The 17,729-nt window shown below is 48.0% G+C and overlaps 1 protein-coding gene across 1 annotated transcript in view; it reads left to right on the top strand.

The window, feature by feature from the left end:
• Window positions 1-9,383, top strand: part of TMUB2 (transmembrane and ubiquitin like domain containing 2) — an 83,304-nt gene extending 73,921 nt beyond the window's left edge. Inside the window, exon 3 of the mRNA XM_068262531.1 lies at window positions 6,921-9,383. Coding sequence (XP_068118632.1) covers window positions 6,921-7,284 — 364 coding nt within the window. The 3' untranslated portion in view covers window positions 7,285-9,383. The remainder of the gene's footprint in view (window positions 1-6,920) is intronic.
• Window positions 9,384-17,729: the final 8,346 nt, after the last annotated feature.

The raw sequence follows: 17,729 nt of genomic DNA, 5'->3' as shown, positions 1-17,729 counted from the left end.
CTAGGGGTCCTCTCTCCCCTATACAGTTCCCTGGTGTCTGTAGACCCCCAGCCTCTCCTATACAGGTCCCTAGTGTTTAGTACTTTCTCCCTACCTCCCCATATGGCCTCCCTGGTGCTCTAGGACTTCACCTCCAATATAGCTTCCCTGGTGGTCTAGAGGGGGCCAAGCATAATGCAAAGTGGAGAAACCACTTGAGGGCCAAATTTATTGGCTCTGAGAGCCAAATTTGGCCCGCGGGCCGGAGTTTGACATGTATGCTTTAAGGTCAGGTAGGAGTTAACACTGCACTACTGGGGAAAAAAAAAACATTTTTGTGTGTGTGCCTTTAACCAGCCGGGCGGTATGGACGAGCTCAGCTCGTCCATCACCGCCGGAGGCTGCCGCTCAGGCCCTGCTGGGCCGATTTTCATCAAATAAAAAGCAGCACACGCAGCTGGCAAAGTGCACTTTGCCAGCTGCGTGTGCTGCCTGAACGCCGCCGCAGCGCGGCGATCCGCCGCGTGCAGCGGCGAAAGTGGGTCCCCCCAGCCGCCTGAGCCCAGCGTAGCCGGAACAAAAAGTTCAGGCCAGCGCTAAGGGCTGGATCGGAGGCGGCTGACGTCAGGACGTCGGCTGACGTCCATGACGTCACTCCGCTCGTCGCCATGGCGACGAGGTAAGCGAAACACGGAAGGCCGCTCATTGTGGCCTTCCGTGTTACTTCTGGCCGCCGGAGGCGTTCAGAAGAACGCCTCCGGAGCGCCCTCTAGTGGGCTTTCATGCAGCCAACTTTCAGGTGGCTGCATGAAATAGTTTTTTTTTTATTAAAAAAAAAACCCTCCCGCAGCCGCCCTGGCGATCTTAATAGAATGCCAGGGTGGTTAATCAACTTTAGAATTTTTTTATTTTTTTTTAAGTTGATTAAAGGCACACACACACATGTTTTTCTTGTTTTTACTTTTCTAGATTGATTGCTGCTATGTGCTACAGCAGCAATCATACAGTTTCAAACAAGGATGAGCAAGAGTGGTGGCGATAGGGGTGCATGCTTGCATCAGACTTGAATTCCACATCCTAGAATGTACAGTAGGGCATTTGGGACGTGACCTGAAGCAAGGACATGGAGGCTGCCATATTTGTTTCCTTCTAAACAATAACAGTTGTCAGGAAGTCCTGCATCAGTAGTGACTAAATCACACACCTGAAACAACTATGCAGCTAATTCAGTCAGATATTGATCAGAAATCTCTGATCTGCACACTTGTCCAGGGTCTGTGGCAGAGGATCAGCAGGATAGCCAGGCAATGTGCATTGTGCAAAAGGAAATAGATATGGCAGCCTCCATATTTCTGTCCCGTCAGGTTCCCTTTAAGTGGTTAATAGTCTATATGACTTGAGCTGTATACTGTATTTTTCGGAGTACAAGAAGCTCCGCTATGTAAGACGTACCTAGGTTTAGAGGGCAAAAATCAGGATTAACTAAACCTAGGTGCGTCTATGGTGCTGTCTCCAAGTGACACTACACTAATTTCTGCTACACCCAGCAGCTAAGCTACACTATACTACACACTACACTACCCCCTGCTGCCCACCAGCTAAGCTGAAGTACTCTACACTAACTCCTGCTGCCCACCAGCTAAGCTGCAGTACCCTACACTAACCCCTGTTGCACTACACTATACTACACTGCCCACTACACTAACCCCTGCTACACTACACTATACTACACTGCACACTACACTAACACCTGCTGCCCTCCAGCTAAGCTGCAGTACACTACACGCACCCCTGCTGCACTACACTACACTATACTATACAGTACACTACCCCCTGTTTCCCACCAGCTAAGCTGCAGTACACTACACTAACACCTGCTGCACTACACTATACTACACGGCACACTACACTAACCCCTGCTGCACTACACTATACTATACTGCACACTACACTAACCCCGCTGTACTACACTATACTACACTGCGCACTACACTAACACCTGCTGCCCACCAGCTAAGCTGCAGTACACTACACTAACCCCTGCTGCACTACACTATACTACACTGCACACTACACTAACCCCTGCTGCACTACACTATACTACACACTACACTAACACCTGCTGCCCACCAGCTAAGCTGCAGTACACTAACCCCTCCGCATTACACTATACTACACAGCACACTACACTAACCCCGCTGCACTACACTATACTACACACTACACTAACACCTGCTGCTCACCAGCTAAGCTGCAGTACACTACACTAACCCCTGCTGCACTACACTATACTACACTGCACACTACACTAAGCCCCACTGCACTACACTATACTACACTGCACACTACACTAACCCCGCTGCACTATACTACACTGCACACTACACTAACCCCGCTGCACTATACTACACTGCACACTACACTAACCCCGCTGCACTATACTACACTGCACACTACACTAACCCCGCTGCACTACACTATACTACACTGCACACTACACTAACCCCACTACACTATACTACACTGCACACTACACTAACCCCGCTGCACTACACTGCACACTACGCTAACCCTGCTGCACTACACTATACTACACTGCACACTACGCTAACCCTGCTGCACTACACTATACTACACTGCACACTACGCTAACCCTGCTGCACTACACTATACTACACTGCACACTACGCTAACCCTGCTGCACTACACTATACTACACTGCACACTACGCTAACCCTGCTGCACTACACTATACTACACTGCACACTACGCTAACCCTGCTGCACTACACTATACTACACTGCACACTACGCTAACCCTGCTGCACTACACTATACTACACTGCACACTACGCTAACCCTGCTGCACTACACTATACTACACTGCACACTACGCTAACCCTGCTGCACTACAGTATACTACACTGCACACTACGCTAACCCTGCTGCACTACACTATACTACACTGCACACTACGCTAACCCTGCTGCACTACACTATACTACACTGCACACTACGCTAACCCTGCTGCACTACACTATACTACACTGCACACTACGCTAACCCTGCTGCACTACACTATACTACACTGCACACTACGCTAACCCTGCTGCACTACACTATACTACACTGCACACTACACTAACCCCTGCTGCACTACACTATACTACACTGCACACTACGCTAACCCTGCTGCACTACACTATACTACACTGCACACTACGCTAACCCTGCTGCACTACACTATACTACACTGCACACTACGCTAACCCTGCTGCACTACACTATACTACACTGCACACTACGCTAACCCTGCTGCACTACACTATACTACACTGCACACTACGCTAACCCTGCTGCACTACAGTATACTACACTGCACACTACGCTAACCCTGCTGCACTACACTATACTACACTGCACACTACGCTAACCCTGCTGCACTACACTATACTACACTGCACACTACGCTAACCCTGCTGCACTACACTATACTACACTGCACACTACGCTAACCCTGCTGCACTACACTATACTACACTGCACACTACGCTAACCCTGCTGCACTACTCTATACTACACTGCACACTACACTAACCCCTGCTGCACTACACTATACTACACTGCACACTACGCTAACCCTGCTGCACTACACTATACTATACTACACTGCACACTACACTAACCCCACTACACTATACTACACTGCATACTAACCCTGCTGCACTACACTACACTATACTACACTGCACACTACGCTAACCCTGCTGCACTACACTATACTACACTGCACACTACGCTAACCCTGCTGCACTACACTATACTACACTGCACACTACGCTAACCCTGCTGCACTACACTATACTACACTGCACACTACGCTAACCCTGCTGCACTACACTATACTACACAGCACACTACACTAACCCCTGCTGCACTACACTATACTACACTGCACACTACACTAACCCTGCTGCACTGCACTATACTACACTGCACACTACACTAACCCTGCTGCACTACACTATACTACACTGCACACTACGCTAACCCTGCTGCACTACACTATACTACACTGCACACTACGCTAACCCTGCTGCACTACACTATACTACACTGCACACTACACTAACCCTGCTGCACTACACTATACTACACTGCACACTACACTAACCCTGCTGCACTACACTATACTACACTGCACACTACACTAACCCCGCTGTACTACACTATACTACACTGCGCACTACACTAACACCTGCTGCCCACCAGCTAAGCTGCAGTACACTACACTAACCCCTGCTGCACTACACTATACTACACTGCACACTACACTAACCCCTGCTGCACTACACTATACTACACACTACACTAACACCTGCTGCTCACCAGCTAAGCTGCAGTACACTAACCCCTCCGCATTACACTATACTACACAGCACACTACACTAACCCCGCTGCACTACACTATACTACACACTACACTAACACCTGCTGCTCACCAGCTAAGCTGCAGTACACTACACTAACCCCTGCTGCACTACACTATACTACACTGCACACTACGCTAACCCTGCTGCACTACACTATACTACACTGCACACTACACTAACCCTGCTGCACTACACTATACTACACTGCACACTACGCTAACCCTGCTGCACTACACTATACTACACTGCACACTACACTAACCCCTGCTGCCCACCAGCTAAGCTGCAGTACACTACACTAACCCCTGCTGCACTACACTATACTACACTGCACACTACACTAACCCCTGCTGCCCACCAGCTAAGCTGCAGTACACTACACTAACCCCTGCTGCACTACACTATACTACACTGCACACTACACTAACCCCTGCTGCACTACACTATACTACACTGCACACTACACTAACCCCTGCTGCACTACACTATACTACACTGCACACTACACTAACCCCTGCTGCACTACACTATACTACACTGCACACTACACTAACCCCTGCTGCACTACACTACACTATACTACACTGCACACTACACTAACCCCTGCTGCACTACACTATACTACACTGCACACTACACTAACCCCTGCTGCACTACACTATACTACACTGCGCACTACACTAACCCTGCTGCACTACACTATACTACACTGCGCACTACACTAACCCTGCTGCACTACACTATACTACACTGCACACTACACTAACCCCTGCTGCCCACCAGCTAAGCTGCAGTACACTACACTAACCCCTGTTGCCCATCAAGTAAGCTACACTAAACTGAACTACACTAAACTAGCACTGCAGTTACTTGATCCTGCCGCCGCGCTCCTATCCCACTCGCTCCGGTCCTGCAGCTCCACATGCGATCCTCTTCTCCTCCAGTAGTTTCTGTTCTCAGCGGCTACCTGCCGCTATACAACTTCAGTCCTCCATGACCCCCTGCATGCTCCTCTTCTCCTCCAGTAATGGCTCCTCACATGATCATCTTCTCTGGGTCCTGTACACAGCCGCTGCCTGCCGCTATACAACTTCAGTCCTCCATTACCCCCTGCATGCTCCTCTTCTCCTCCAGTAATGGCTCTTCACATGATCCTCTTCTCTGGGTCCTGTACACAGCCGCATCCTGCCGCTATACAACTTCAGTCCTCCATTACCCCCTGCATGCTCCTCTTCTCCTCCAGTAATGGCTCCTCGCATGATCATCTTCTCTGGGTCCTGTACACAGCCGCTGCCTGCCGCTATACAACTTCAGTCCTCCATTACCCCCTGCATGCTCCTCTTCTCCTCCAGTAATGGCTCCTCACATGATCATCTTCTCTGGGTCCTGTACACAGCCGCATCCTGCCGCTATACAACTTCAGTCCTCCATTACCCCCTGCATGCTCCTCTTCTCCTCCAGTAATGGCTCCTCACATGATCATCTTCTCTGGGTCCTGTACAAAGCCGCATCCTGCCGCTATACAACTTCAGTCCTCCATTACCCCCTGCATGCTCCTCTTCTCCTCCAGTAATGGCTCCTCGCATGATCATCTTCTCTGGGTCCTGTACACAGCCGCTGCCTGCCGCTATACAACTTCAATCCTCCATGACCCCCTGCATGCTCCTCTTCTCCTCCAGTAATGGCTCCTCGCATGATCCTCTTCTCTGGGTCCTGTACACAGCCGCTGCCTGCCGCTATACAACTTCAGGCCTCCATGACCCCCTGCATGCTCCTCTTCTCCTCCAGTAATGGCTCCTCGCATGATCCTCTTCTCTGGGTCCTGTACACAGCCGCTGCCTGCCGCTATACAACTTCAATCCTCCATGACCCCCTGCATGCTCCTCTTCTCCTCCAGTAATGGCTCCTCGCATGATTATCTTCTCTGGGTCCTGTACACAGCCGCTGCCTGCCGCTATACAACTTCAATGGTCTGTTGTTCCCGGGCAGCTCTTCTTCCAGATTACTAGTTCTCTGTGTGACCCCAGTAGCACACATGTGCCGGGGTCACGCATGGTGTACGGCGCACGAGCACCGCTTGAGTAATGCAGGGAACCAATAATCAGCAAGTAAGAGCCGGCCAGGAACAACGGACCATTGAAGTTGTATAGCAGCCGGCAGCTGCTGAGTACAGAATCTACTGGAGGAGAAGACAATTGCATGTGGAGCTGCAGCACCGGAGCGAGGGGGAGAGGAGCGCAGCGGCAGGATATGGTAAGTATATTCTGGCGGCCACAATACCGTATCTTCTGAATATAAGACACACCCACTTTTCCCCAGCAGTCTTGGGGAAGAAAAGGCGCGTCTTATATTATGAAAAATACGGTAGTGTTACAAGGGGAACGGTCAGTAGGCGCTTTTTACCCTCTGGCACAGGTACAGTGCAATGCATGACTGGAGATGGTGTATACCGTGTACTTATTCTGCTGGGATTCTCCCATATTGATGCATTTTCTCTTTCTCTCTCCAGTAAATATTTCCCAGGTCAGGAACCTCAGATGAAGCTCATTTTCCAAGGACAGCTCCTTCAGGACTCCTCCCAGACCTTGCGCTCCCTCCACATCACAGACAACTGCGTCATCCACTGCCACCGCTCTCAAGCCACCGCCCCCTCCTCCCCAGCAGGACCTGAGGCTGGAGGGGCCTCTGCGGAGCATACCGGTCTATCCCCTCCCATTGGGAACCTGATGATCCCAGTCTTTGTAGTCATGCTGGCGCTGATCTGGTACTTCCGGATCAACTACCGCCAGTTCTTCACCGCCCCGGCTACGGTCTCCCTGGTGGGGGTCACAGTGTTCTTCAGCTTTTTGGTCTTCGGCATGTACGGACGATAAGACTGAAAAAAAGGGGTAATGTGACTGAAGACTTGTACAGAATTACTCTGTGGGATAAGCCAACCAAGCTTCTGATATGTATTCTGTATCAATGCACCAATACCTTAATCGGGGTTAATTCCATTCTCAGCACCAAAGGGATTGACCACGATTAGGGCCTTATGCGGTATTACTGTACGGTATGAGACAGGCTTATTGTCACGGTGTCCCAATTTCTCCAGAAAGGCCTTTGCTTTACAGGTGCATATTACATTATAAAGAGTCACCACATGACTTGTATGACACAATGCTGGCGTTGAGGTCACCTTGCATTGAAGAGCAACCAGGGTTTAGACCTCTAAGGCAGTGCCGGCAAGATCGATAGGCCGAGGCAAGAAGGCCAAGTTTGAGATGTGTAGTTGGAATGGGAGGTTCTCAAAAGTTCTGTGATGATGTGACAAGGATGTGACCATGTTCTTCTAGCATAATGTAGGCTTCCCCCACCCAGACATAATGATTTCACATAGGAAGTGCCTGTCTGAAGAACAGCCCATGATACCCTACAAAACCAGTTGGCTTCTTACTATGTTATTGCTATGCCAGTTAGACTGGCAACTGGAAAATTTGACTGGTTGTTCAAAACGGATTGTTCTTTATAAGGGTTGCATGTCTTGTTTGAAGTGGTAGGCCATCCAAAATGGAAGCTTCGGTGATGAAAGTGTAGAAGGTTGACACACCCACTGGCTACACGTAGGCCGCTTATGCTCCAGTGACAGTATTTCCCAACGACACTAGCGGGACAGTAGGAGATGCCTATATATCTACATGGTGCCCCCCCCCCCAAGTAAAGATAATGGTTGATTCTACCATCGTCAGCTACTGACAGTGGTTTGCAGTGGAATGACCCTTTAAAGACATCCAATTACAAATGGATATTTAGAATCTTTGTCCAATGCTTGTTATAATTGTGCAAGTTTGCTGTTTAGAGAGAGTTTTTTTGTGTTTTTTGCCTTTTTTTCTCTCTCTCTTTGAGGGTGGGGCTTCTGCTGTAATGGTGACCTGCAACCTCCAAGGCAGTCCTGTTTGTTAGAGCGCATTGCTGATAGCACATGCTCTCTGGGGTTTTTATAGAAAAGGATCCAGTCGTGAAAGTGGCTGGTAACATTCTGGTGGGACTACAGAAAGGAAAACAACTGAATTTTTTTAATGAAGGCTTCCGTTCGTTCAGACGATTGAGGAGATTGCGTGCGATCAAAACTGACCTCAGGCAGTAGATAAGGCCACCTCATCGGGGACCTGCCAGCTATTCTCATCCTTTGTTGGGTATTTGTGGGTGCCCAGAGGTAGTAGTGTACACATCAGTAGTACCTCTACATGGGCAGACATTACAGGCAGAGGTTTCATTGTTAAGCCGATCCCCACCACTCTGGACATCTCAACTAGCCCATAACTAAGCGGTTCAGTTGCTACCCTGAACTACTCAGTAAAGAAGATGTTGAGGATACTAGTAAGGGCGGAGACACACTGTTGAGTTCTTTTTAATCAGTTTTCGTTTTTTTCAAAACTGTTCCCATTGACTTGCACTAAATAGTGGCAAAATAGTCGCAATTGCAATGGGAGCGTTTTTTTTTAAAACAACGAAAATGGATGGAAAAGCACTTGGCGGCGTGGCACAGCCCTTATGACGCTAATGGATACGTATTTGTGTGTACAATACTGGCCACACATTGGATGCATGTTAAAGAGGACCTGTAATGCCTCATAGCAGACCATAAATATTATCCAGGATACTCCCTTTATGTTATTATGTATTGCTGTATGGCTATGATGTTACGATGCCTCCTGCCCCAGAGCACTCTGGGAGATCTTTGGGAGCGGGATTCACCTTGCCAGCAATAAAGATGCCGGCATCGCTGATAAATTTCAGAATGTGAATCGGGTGAATGGGCAAACATTGGCGACATTTTTAAATGAATATTGTGAAAAAATAGCAATTTTATTCGTTAAGTAAGCTTTCTCTTTAATATTTTCATCTTAAATGGTTGAATTTAAACTGATCATAAAAGATCTGTCCACTGCTTCAAATTAAAAACTTCAGTGCAGTCTGATCTGCCATTCAATGATTGTAAACAATTCGAGTGATTGTAAGCAATTTATAATCTCTCTGCAGTTAGGTTCTGCATAGACACAGTCTGTTATTGTATGATTACAATCTTAAAGAGAACCAGAGACGAAGCACCCTGATGTGTTTTACCATATATATCAATGGGGACATGACAGTAAACAGCTAATCTGCTCTTTGTTTCATTCTTCTCCGCTAAATCTGCCTGTTATCAGCCCTGATAAGAATCCCCGACTGAGCATTCAGTCTAGCTTCTCAGCATTCAGTCTAGCTGAGTCAGTCTTCTGTGATTTCTTTTCAAGCCCAATCCTGCCCCCTTGTGGCTCTGCTTTCCTGCTAAGAGGATACCTAGCAGGAAATCAGAGCCACAAGGGGGCAGGCTTGGGCTTGAAAAGACATCACAGAAGACTGACTCAGCTATAATCATTCGGGGCAAAGCTAGACTGAATTCTCAGTCAGGGATTCTTATCAGGGCTGATAAGAAGCAGACTGAGCAGTGACTAATGAAACAAAGAGCAGATTAGGTGTTTACGGTCATGTTCCCATTGATATATATGGTAAAATACAAGAAGGTGCTTCGTCTCTGGTTCTCTTTAGAGTGACCAGTATTACATTTACGTTATATGGGGACTGCTGTGCTACCTCCAACTGGAGGTACCACCAAAAGGGGTGAAATCAGATAATGATAATGGGGCAAATATACCGGAGTAGAAAAGCTTACACTATTGTCATTCAGATTATGCGTAGTTCCCACTTGTTGTTTTGTGACTGGTCCTCTTTGGTATGCCAGAACAATGTCCAGCAATAAGCAGTAATGTGGGGCAACTGGTCTGTCCGCTTTATAGGAGAGAGAGAGAAGGCTGATTGGCTCTTGACTGTATGTTCAGTAATTGGCCCTCCTATATTAGTTGTCCTGTCTTATAGGATATCTTGACAGAATTCTGCTGTAGTGTATAATCCCGGACAGATCACAGCAGCCAGTGTTCTCCCCAGGCTCTTTTAGCCGGGTGCTTCGCCCGGCTAGTTTTGGTGAGCACCCGGCTGTTATCAGCTCACCACCTCCTATGCTGTAAGCAGAGTTGCGCACAGAAGTACCGGCCCTGCATTCTCTCATCTCATCCCACCCGGCTGGAAAAAAATTCTGGGGAGAACACTGCAACAACAATGATATGTATGTTGTGATGCACGATTTTCAGAGTCTGCCAAGTGTAAGTGACAGTACCTCTTATGATTGGAATGACTGTAGAACATGGCAGAGTAGTTTAGGCCTCGTAGTTTATAAAGTTGTCATTGATCCAGGTTTGCCTTTCACGTTAGTTTTCTATTCTTGGAGTGTACACATCCAGCCTGTGTCATAAATTTTACACATCTCTCCCCTTCCTTAGCTGTTCCAATTGGCTCACTGTCACCAGCTTATGTGATATTGGTGAAGGGTTTAGTGGGTACTGGTCTTCTGCTAACCTAAAGGGGAACTTCAGCCTAAACAAACATACTGTCGTTAAGTTACATTAGTTATGTTAATTAAAATACCTAGGTAATATAATCTCTTACCCACCCTGTTTTAGAAGAACAGGCAAATGTTTGTGATTTCATGGGGGCAGCCATCCTTTTGGTTTAAAAGGAGGTGACAGGGAGCATGAGACACAGTTCTAACTGTCCTGTGTCCGGATCACCCCTACCAGCTGCGCGCGCTAGGCTTCAAATCTCAAATTCAAAATAAAAAAAAATCTGCACCAAAACAGCAGAACGAGAACAACAACATCAGAAATCCCACCATGCTTTGCACATCATCAGGGGAAAAATGCCCGGGCAGTTTTCTTTGATGGGGCGGAGCTTAGCTTCTGTGCAGCTAAAAATGAGGCTTGGGTAAGAAAAGTTCTGATGCTGTGAAACTGTAAAAGAAACACCAAGCCTTTTCAGTGCTGCTGAGTAGATTTTTAGTCTAGAGGTTCACTTTAACTCTTCTCGAGAGAGGTGGAACTGAGATTCAGGGCCTTGCATGCGTTAATTATATATGCCTGGCGTCCATAGCAACCAGTCATAATCTTGATTACCATTTGTAAATCAACACCGACCCATGGCAACTGGAAGCAAGACAGACCTCTCAGGGTAATATACAGTAATTTGCATATAAGGATACATTCAGGGAACAGGTTTAATTTAAAATATTTAAAGCGGAACTGACCTCAGAACTTCCTCTCTGCTCTAAAAGATAACCAATGTTTCTTTGTTACAGCTGATACAAATCCTGCAATAAATGTGATGGACTTTCGTGGAAGCAGACAAAGGGTTAACATCCTGTGTTTACAAATTAGCTGCTTTGCCGAGGCAGCCAGCCAGCTGACACATCAAATTTCAGTTGTGATTAGTGACAGATGAGGAGGAATTGGACTTGTTAAACTCTCTAAATACATACAGGTGCATTCCTCTGTTTCCCTTCTGTCCTGTTCAAGAGTTCAGGTCCACTTTAAGAACCCTACAAGCTGCCTCTCCCCCCTAAAAAAATGAGAGCAAGTCCGTCCTCATGTCTGTATGTGCTTTTAACTTCAGCATATTTTACACACAGTTTGCTTTACCCCCCACATAGCTGTTAAATGGATACTCTTAAGATGCAAGTCCACCTTTTGTAACACTGGAGCAGGGCAGTGAAATGTCTTCTTATGCTCTTAAATAACTCTTTGGCTCTTCTTTAGGCTGTGCCTATTAGAACATGATGATGTGTTGTATTGGGTGGTGTTGGGAGCTGTGTACAGATGGGATGGTATGGCAGTGTTATTCCTGGCTTGTGATACTGGTGGAACAGGCAGATGGAGTGGCACCAGTCCGGACTGTCTGTCCTTCTAGTTGGACAGGAAGTAGTAGGGTGGTGTTGGGAGCGGTGTACAGATGGGGATGGTACGGCAGTGTTATTCCTGGCGTGTGATACAGGTGGAACAGGCAGATGGAGTGGCACCAGTCCTGACTGTCTGTCCTTCTAGTTGGACAGGAAGTAGTAGGGTGGTGTTGGGAGCTGTGTACAGATGGGATGGTACGGCAGTGTTATTCCTGACTTGTGATACTGGTGGAACAGGCAGATGGAGTGGCACCAGTCCTGACTGTCTGTCCTTCTAGTTGGACAGGAAGTAGTAGGGTGGTGTTGGGAGCGGTGTACAGATGGGATGGTACGGCAGTGTTATTCCTGGCTTGTGATACTGATGGAACAGGCAGATGGAGTGGCACCAGTCCTGACTGTCTGTCCTTCTAGTTGGACAGGAAGTAGTAGGGTGGTGTTGGGAGCTGTGTACAGATGGAATGGTACGGCAGTGTTATTCCTGGCTTGTGATACAGGTGGAACAGGCAGATGGAGTGGCACCAGTCCTGACTGTCTGTCCTTCTAGTTGGACAGGAAGTAGTAGGGTGGTGTTGGGAGCTGTGTACAGATGGGATGGTACGGCAGTGTTATTCCTGGCTTGTGATACTGGTGGAACAGGCAGATGGAGTGGTACCAGTCCTGACTGTCTGTCCTTCTAGTTGGACAGGAAGTAGTAAGGTGGTGTTGGGAGCTGTGTACAGATGGGATGGTACGGCAGTGTTATTCCTGGCGTGTGATACAGGTGGAACAGGCAGATGGAGTGGCACCAGTCCTGACTGTCTGTCCTTCTAGTTGGACAGGAAGTAGTAGGGTGGTGTTGGGAGCTGTGTACAGATGGGATGGTATGGCAGTGTTATTCCTGGCTTGTGATACTGGTGGAACAGGCAGATGGAGTGGCACCAGTCCAGACTGTCTGTCCTTCTAGTTGGACAGGAAGTAGTAGGGTGGTGTTGGGAGCTGTGTACAGATGGGATGGTACGGCAGTGTTATTCCTGGCTTGTGATACTGGTGGAACAGGCAGATGGAGTGGCACCAGTCCTGACTGTCTGTCCTTCTAGTTGGACAGGAAGTAGTAGGGTGGTGTTGGGAGCTGTGTACAGATGGGATGGTACGGCAGTGTTATTCCTGGCTTGTGATACTGATGGAACAGGCAGATGGAGTGGCACCAGTCCTGACTGTCTGTCCTTCTAGTTGGACAGGAAGTAGTAGGGTGGTGTTGGGAGCTGTTGGGAGCTGTGTACAGATGGGATGGTACGGCAGTGTTATTCCTGGCTTGTGATACTGGTGGAACAGGCAGATGGAGTGGCACCAGTCCTGACTGTCTGTCCTTCTAGTTGGACAGGAAGTAGTAGGGTGGTGTTGGGAGCTGTGTACAGATGGGATGGTATGGCAGTGTTATTCCTGGCTTGTGATACTGGTGGAACAGGCAGATGGAGTGGCACCAGTCCAGACTGTCTGTCCTTCTAGTTGGACAGGAAGTAGTAGGGTGGTGTTGGGAGCTGTGTACAGATGGGATGGTACGGCAGTGTTATTCCTGGCTTGTGATACTGGTGGAACAGGCAGATGGAGTGGCACCAGTCCTGACTGTCTGTCCTTCTAGTTGGACAGGAAGTAGTAGGGTGGTGTTGGGAGCTGTGTACAGATGGGATGGTACGGCAGTGTTATTCCTGGCTTGTGATACTGATGGAACAGGCAGATGGAGTGGTACCAGTCCTGACTGTCTGTCCTTCTAGTTGGACAGGAAGTAGTAAGGTGGTGTTGGGAGCTGTGTACAGATGGGATGGTACGGCAGTGTTATTCCTGGCTTGTGATACTGGTGGAACAGGCAGATGGAGTGGCACCAGTCCTGTCTGTCCTTCTAGTTGGACAGGAAGTAGTAGGGTGGTGTTGGGAGCTGTGTACAGATGGGATGGTACGGCAGTGTTATTCCTGGCTTGTGATACTGGTGGAACAGGCAGATGGAGTGGCACCAGTCCTGACTGTCTGTCCTTCTAGTTGGACAGGAAGTAGTAGGGTGGTGTTGGGAGCTGTGTACAGATGGGATGGTACGGCAGTGTTATTCCTGGCTTGTGATACTGATGGAACAGGCAGATGGAGTGGCACCAGTCCTGACTGTCTGTCCTTCTAGTTGGACAGGAAGTAGTAGGGTGGTGTTGGGAGCTGTGTACAGATGGGATGGTACGGCAGTGTTATTCCTGGCTTGTGATACTGATGGAACAGGCAGATGGAGTGGCACCAGTCCTGACTGTCTGTCCTTCTAGTTGGACAGGAAGTAGTAGGGTGGTGTTGGGAGCTGTGTACAGATGGGATGGTACGGCAGTGTTATTCCTGGCTTGTGATACTGATGGAACAGGCAGATGGAGTGGTACCAGTCCTGACTGTCTGTCCTTCTAGTTGGACAGGAAGTAGTAGGGTGGTGTTGGGAGCTGTGTACAGATGGGATGGTACGGCAGTGTTATTCCTGGCTTGTGATACTGGTGGAACAGGCAGATGGAGTGGCACCAGTCCTGACTGTCTGTCCTTCTAGTTGGACAGGAAGTAGTAGGGTGGTGTTGGGAGCTGTGTACAGATGGGATGGTACGGCAGTGTTATTCCTGGCTTGTGATACTGGTGGAACAGGCAGATGGAGTGGCACCAGTCCTGACTGTCTGTCCTTCTAGTTGGACAGGAAGTAGTAGGGTGGTGTTGGGAGCGGTGTACAGATGGGATGGTACGGCAGTGTTATTCCTGGCTTGTGATACTGGTGGAACAGGCAGATGGAGTGGTACCAGTCCTGACTGTCTGTCCTTCTAGTTGGACAGGAAGTAGTAGGGTGGTGTTGGGAGCTGTGTACAGATGGGATGGTACGGCAGTGTTATTCCTGGCTTGTGATACTGGTGGAACAGGCAGATGGAGTGGCACCAGTCCTGACTGTCTGTCCTTCTAGTTGGACAGGAAGTAGTAGGGTGGTGTTGGGAGCTGTGTACAGATGGGATGGTACGGCAGTGTTATTCCTGGCTTGTGATACTGATGGAACAGGCAGATGGAGTGGTACCAGTCCTGACTGTCTGTCCTTCTAGTTGGACAGGAAGTAGTAGGGTGGTGTTGGGAGCTGTGTACAGATGGGATGGTACGGCAGTGTTATTCCTGGCTTGTGATACTGATGGAACAGGCAGATGGAGTGGCACCAGTCCTGACTGTCTGTCCTTCTAGTTGGACAGGAAGTAGTAGGGTGGTGTTGGGAGCTGTGTACAGATGGGATGGTACGGCAGTGTTATTCCTGGCTTGTGATACTGATGGAACAGGCAGATGGAGTGGCACCAGTCCTGACTGTCTGTCCTTCTAGTTGGACAGGAAGTAGTAGGGTGGTGTTGGGAGCTGTGTACAGATGGGATGGTACGGCAGTGTTATTCCTGGCGTGTGATACTGGTGGAACAGGCAGATGGAGTGGCACCAGTCCTGACTGTCTGTCCTTCTAGTTGGACAGGAAGTAGTAGGGTGGTGTTGGGAGCGGTGTACAGATGGGATGGTACGGCAGTGTTATTCCTGGCTTGTGATACTGATGGAACAGGCAGATGGAGTGGCACCAGTCCTGACTGTCTGTCCTTCTAGTTGGACAGGAAGTAGTAAGGTGGTGTTGGGAGCGGTGTACAGATGGGATGGTACGGCAGTGTTATTCCTGGCTTGTGATACTGGTGGAACAGGCAGATGGAGTGGCACCAGTCCTGACTGTCTGTCCTTCTAGTTGCACAGGAAGTAGTAGGGTGGTGTTGGGAGCGGTGTACAGATGGGATGGTACGGCAGTGTTATTCCTGGCTTGTGATACTGGTGGAACAGGCAGATGGAGTGGCACCAGTCCTGACTGTCTGTCCTTCTAGTTGGACAGTTGATAAGGCAGGAAGAAGTAGAGTGGTTCTCTTTCACGAAAATCTTAACATTTTAAATACATGTAAACATATACAAATAAGAAGTATGTTTCTTCCAGAGTAAAATGAGCCATAAATGACTTTTCTCTTATGTTGCTGTCACTTACAGTAGGTAGTAGAAATCTGACATTACTGACAGCTTTTGGACTAGCCCATCTTCTCATAGGGGGGTTCTCAGGGTTTTCTTTAGTTTTAAAGCGGGAGTGTCACCATAAAAATCTAATTTCAACAGCAACTGCTCTGAGTGTATTAAGTGATAAAGATGCTAATCCTGCATTCAAAACTTTTTCTGCTGTTATGGTTTGTAGATATCACATACTTTATGAGCACTGGCCCTAGTGCCAAACAGTGCCAAAGAGTTGAATGCCGGGAGTTCTTTTTATATATTATTATTAGCGCCAACATATTCCGCAGCGCTTTACAAAGCACAGTAAGACGACAAGGGGAACATAGATACAACTAACAAATGTACAGCAGAGTTCCAAGCAGCACAAATATTGTTACAAGAACAGTAAACATTAGGATGATGACTCTGCCCTTGCGAGCTTACACTCTAATGGGTTGTGGGGGACACACTAGGTAAGGGGGTGGAGGATGGATGAGGCAGTGACCCTTTGCCTCTGATTACATTGTGTCAGATAAGTAAATAAGGGCTATAGAATGTTAAAAGCTTGTCTGAAAAGGTGTGTTTTAAGAGTGTGTTTGAAGATGTCCAGGTTTGGAGCATGACGTACAGGCTGTGGAAGAGAGTTCCAGATAAGGGGTGATGCTCGTGTAATGTCCTGGATGTGAGCATGAGAGGAGGTGATCAGCTTAGAGGCCAGGAGAATTTCCTGGGAGGAGCGAAGGTTGCGGGAGGGACAATATCTTTGAGATTAGTGATGAGATGTATGGAGGGCACAACTCATGGAGGGCTTTGTATGTTAGTCAGGAGTTTGAACTAATATATTCTTTCTCTTCCATTTATTTCCCTGCCTAGCTTTCTTGTCTGAAACACCTCTGCTCACCTGTGTTTACAAGCAAGGCTGAGGTGACTGTGATTGGATGTGTAAACAAAAAAAGACAGTGCAGTTGTTACCGGTAGTATACACCTCAGTGGGAGTGTCTGAAGACTCTGGGAGGAGGGCAGCTAATGAATACACAATGAGCAAGAGAAGGGAGGGGGGAAAACAAGGGTCAGGGAGGATATGATGTCAGCATTAGCTTGGCAAGATGGCCACTGCCTAGAATAGGATTTTCTGCTTTTCCTTTATAAAGTTCACAGGAATCAGTACGTGGATAGCACAATACATCTGTTATGTAAGTAGAAGTAGTATTTATCTACTTATATATGTGTTTTTATTTCTAGGTTAGCATGGGTGTCGCTTGTTCTTTAAAAGCACTTAGTGAATGGCAGTTGCTCCGTCCGACTGCTTAAGAAGTGTGCAGGGAAGCTGGCCAGCATCTTTGTATAAATCTTTTTCAGGGAATGTCTTTATAAAGAATAAAGGCCATGCTGAGAATCCCCTATGGAGAGATGGGCTAGCCCAAAATCTGTCACTTCTGTCAGATTTCTACTACCTACTATAAGTGACAGCAACATAGGAGA

This window comes from Hyperolius riggenbachi, chromosome 12 (assembly GCF_040937935.1).
Source record: "Hyperolius riggenbachi isolate aHypRig1 chromosome 12, aHypRig1.pri, whole genome shotgun sequence".
Taxonomy (NCBI): Eukaryota; Metazoa; Chordata; class Amphibia; order Anura; family Hyperoliidae; genus Hyperolius; species Hyperolius riggenbachi.
This window is presented reverse-complemented; position numbering and strand designations above follow the sequence as displayed.